Below are 4401 nucleotides of genomic sequence, written 5' to 3'. Positions count from 1 at the left end.
TCATTTATTACGCAAACAATATAATTGTGTGCAGTACATGCATGCCTTTCATTCTAAAGAGAATATACACGTTCAAAAAGAAACTTCTGATATCTGCCTCATGAGGGCATACATAGTCTTGTAGACTTCAACTAGCAACACAAGCTTAATCATAATTAGAGCAAACGAAACCCTAATTAAACAGAGCATCTAGCTAGAAGTAAGAAAGCAAATGGATGGGAATGAATGAATAAAATATGAATGATGAGGAATCACAGATCATTGAGTCGTTGTTCTTGAGGAAGCGAGAAGCGACAGAGAGGGCACGAACAGCTCTGCTCCAGCCATTTCTTCAGACATGCCACATGGAACAGATGGCTGCAAGGCATCGCCAACACTGGAGTCGCTGTCCCGAAATCCTCCAGACATATGGAACAAGAGTCTGGTTCCTCAACGGTGACCATCTTGAGGCCCTCCACCGCCGCTGCAGATGCTGGCCTGGAACCTCTGTCGAAGTGGGCATTATTGCGGCCCTCACTCTGGGATAACAAAGCAAACTCCTCCGGAGGCAGCCAGATCTGGAGGCGACTGACGCCCAAAGACGCATTGGGGACGAAAATGATGGAATATATCTCCATCATAACAACACTCATCATGGGTAGTTGGCGGACGGCGGAGGATGTGTAGTTGCGGAACGCCTCTGCAAGAAGATCTAGGTCAGCACGCTGTACATAATTGGCCGCCACACGAACCAACATCACCTGTGTCTCCCTTTCCCATGCCTGCTGCTGCATGAGTAGATGGAAAGGTTGGTGGATGACGAAGCCAACGAGCTCGCCCGGGTGCTCCGGAGAAGGAAATGTCTGCCGACAGAAGCGGACGATCAATCGGGGCACCGAAGCTATCGGTTCTGGAACCAGGCGATCTAGCCGAACATGTGCTCGTGCCATCACACGCAGTTCAACACCGCCTGAGATTGCTATCCAAGGCGGAAGATCGACCGGAACAATGCCCTCGACGGGGGAGGCGGCTGTCGGAGGTGAAGGCCTCATCGATGGGGGTTGATTAACAAGTGGCGGATTAGAGACAGAGGCGTCTGCATTGATCCTCCTGGAGTTGGCTGAAGCTGCAGGATCCATGAAGAAGAAGAGAAGAGACTAGCAGAGAAGCGGTAGTTTAGGAGAAGCTGTGAAAAAGAAGAATTGATGGGGTAGATTGAGATAGGGCGGTCATGATTAATTTATATAGAATCCTGATTTTATCAAATGAAATCAGTTAAATTAAATTACTATTGGATTCCTAATAATTCGGATTAGACAGCTGTTAGGAATTTCAATGCAATAGTATAATTTTAACTAATAATAATAATAATAATAATAATAATAACGTTGATCAGTAAATGAGTCAAATTACATGCATGTCGATAAGTATTCTACATGTTCGGAACTAAAAAATAAATAAATAAACATAAATGAATAGAAGAAAAAAAATCAGGGTAGGCCATTATTTTATTTGGCATAAGACTCCTAATATTCTAATATTATTTATATTAAAAATATTCTTAATTATTTTTATAATTATATATTTTATTTTCCAAAATTAGCATCCCTTTCCTCTCCCAGGTTGATATTTTATTTTTCGAAATTCAATCGATTCTCTTCCCCTCCCTTGTCGTAATCTCATGCTTTTCTCCTTCCTAATCAATGATTTTTTTTACCTTTCTAGTCAATGATCTCACTCACTTCTCTTCCTTGTAGGTGATTCTACAAGTTTACAGGATGCTCTCCTCCTAATAAATAGAAAGTAGGAATTCTCAGCCCATTCAATACAAAATAACAATTTTTTTTAAAAAAATGAAAACTAAATTCATTCTCATGCTCTCAAGATCATCTTTTTCATTTTAACCTATACAGTAAATTATAAGCTATTTGATTTTTATTATAATTTATTATTTTTTATTGTTGATATTCTAACTAGTATTGATTAAAAATCTAGATGCTGTTATAGATGTTTATTTAATTAGTCTAAATAAAAGTTTTATTTGTTTGTTATTTTATTATATTTGTCTAGGTAAGTAGCATCGGACATGCATGATAGCAATATCCTAAGAGCGGATGAGTAAAAGAAATTAAGAAGGAGTCGAGAAGAGAAAAATATCAAAATAAAGAGAAATCTCTCATTCTCTAGGGTTTTACCAAAATATGAAAATTTTTATTAAAAATAGAGAATTAATTTTCAAACAGCTAATTACCAAAACATGTTTTATAGACTTTAATAACCAAAGATAGGAAAACAAATCTTAATATATAGATTACAATTCTTATTTTGCAAAGAAACAAAGAAATTTTAAAATAAAGAAAAAAATATTAACAGAGACAAAAAAAAAAAAAAAAAAAAAAAAGTAAAATCTACTATTAGCTATTGTACTTCTAGTAATCCATTTTAACAATTCCATAAAAAATCACCACCAGACGTGACTCCAACTTGGGGTTCATTACACCCATTGATTCCAATCACTTCTCCATCAGCAGGAGGTTTATCCGAGAGGATCCTTGCAATACCATCGATGAGGGAGAATCCAACGGCTAGGAAGGAAGAGTTGACGACAAAGATTATCTTGTCAACTTTATCATAGTTGTACATTGACTTGCTAATCTCTTCGGTCTTGCCTTCCAGGTCTTTCTTAGATGGTATACAATAAGTTGCTTGATATATTTTGATAAAAAATTCAGAATTACCTTATTAGATATAATATGAATTAGGAATAAATAAAGGATCATCATCCAATACTTAGTTCACTCCATAATAGGACTTCCCTGCATCAATAAATCTTAGTGTAGCAACAATATCGTGCTCGTCCACGATCATCTTCTTGAATTCATAGGCAATAGAGAGGCTAGACATAAGACAATGTAGCAGCTGCATTCTCCACTAGCCATTGGAGCCCAACTTGAACCCTCCCACATGAACACTCTCTAACTTGAAGCTCCTCTCCTACTCCACTACTTCACCCAGCTGATCCTCTGCCATGGCTTGCACCATGGCTCTCATGGGAGCCCCAACTGCTTGATTCCCGTGATTGATTTCTTTTCAATTATAGCATCTTTCATAACTTACAATTTGTCAGGATCATTGACTTTTTCAAGGTCAAATTCCTCACGAATGATAAAAGTCTCAGGGTCATCACAAAATACCTCATCAACTTCTACTTCCAAATCATATTCAAATCCATCAAAGTCATCTTGAGCATCGAAATAACCGTTCTCCATGAAACGAAGTTTGTATGTAACTAAAAGAAAAAAAAAAAGATCTTTTATCTTTTTTCTTCATCTTCTCCATATCCTTTATCTTGGTTTTACCTTATCTGTCTTGCGAGCGTCGCAAGTGCTCCTACCAAGCTGATGTTCGATCCTTGAGACTGATTTCAATAAGTTTTACCTTCATCTGATCTAGCACTTGCTTATAGTAGAAGAACTGTTTCACTTTGTTGATTCAATCAATAAGATTTTTCGTCAGTGACATACCATAAAATTCAAGAAGATCAACTCGAAATTCATGGTGTCCATGTTGATTTTTCAACCACGTACCTCATAATCTTCATGATTTTGTGTTATCACTACTATACGTTGGGTTAAATCTGTGTCATGTCTCTGTAAATTCTCAATCTTCAACTGTCTTTCACAGTGCTTTGCTTCCTCAATTATCTTGCATGATAATAAGAAGAGTGCATTGACGAGAAGACAAAAAGAAAAAACTTCGAAAATAAAGACAAACTGCAGTTCTCTAGGTTTTTTACCAAAATAAAAAAACTTTACTAAGAATGGAGGATTCATCCTTAAACAGCTAATTACATATTTATATAAACTACATACTCTAATATATAAATAAAGTAAAAATAAATCATAATATATAAATTTCAATTCCTATCAAACAAAAAAAATTCTAAAATAAAAGAAAAATTATATTAACAGGCCTATAAGTTAAAATCCTAACTCAAAATATAAAAACTAAGAATTACTAAAAATATCTAAAATACCCCAAATATTAAAATGGTGAAAATTAACAAAAATTATAATAAAAAATTACAGATTCTCCGACTGTCATACTTTAAAGCATCGTTAAATTGAAAGTACAAGTATAAACCAGACTATATTATTTCATTAATTTTAAGTATTTTTTTTATAAAATATTAGGGATATATATTTTTATTGTTATTTGAGTATAAATATGTCTATTAAAAAGTTACGATTCTAAACCAGCAAAATATATGAAAAAAATAAAAAGAATTGATTAATCTCGCAATTAGAAGATATAAATAATTTGATAAAAATGAGACTAATGAGGTAAGAGTAGTAGTTGAAAAATCTTTTAAAATGTTTTTTTTTTCAATTATATTATTGATAATGTTATTTTTTTCAAAGG

The 4401-nt window shown here is 34.6% G+C and overlaps 1 protein-coding gene across 1 annotated transcript; it reads right to left on the bottom strand.

The window, feature by feature from the left end:
* Window positions 1-251: 251 nt before the first annotated feature.
* On the bottom strand, window positions 252-2622 carry LOC122005547 (uncharacterized RING finger protein P32A8.03c-like). Its single transcript, XM_042560626.1, has 2 exons — window positions 2478-2622; window positions 252-1105 (listed from the first exon to the last, which is right to left on the bottom strand). Exons 1-2 carry the CDS (start codon window positions 2620-2622, stop codon window positions 252-254), a joined length of 999 nt encoding a protein of 332 aa, XP_042416560.1.
* Window positions 2623-4401: the final 1779 nt, after the last annotated feature.

Source organism: Zingiber officinale, chromosome 1A (genome assembly GCF_018446385.1).
Source record: "Zingiber officinale cultivar Zhangliang chromosome 1A, Zo_v1.1, whole genome shotgun sequence".
Lineage (NCBI taxonomy): Eukaryota > Viridiplantae > Streptophyta > Magnoliopsida > Zingiberales > Zingiberaceae > Zingiber > Zingiber officinale.
Note: the sequence above shows the minus strand (reverse complement) of the source record. Positions and strands in the feature narration are given on the sequence as shown.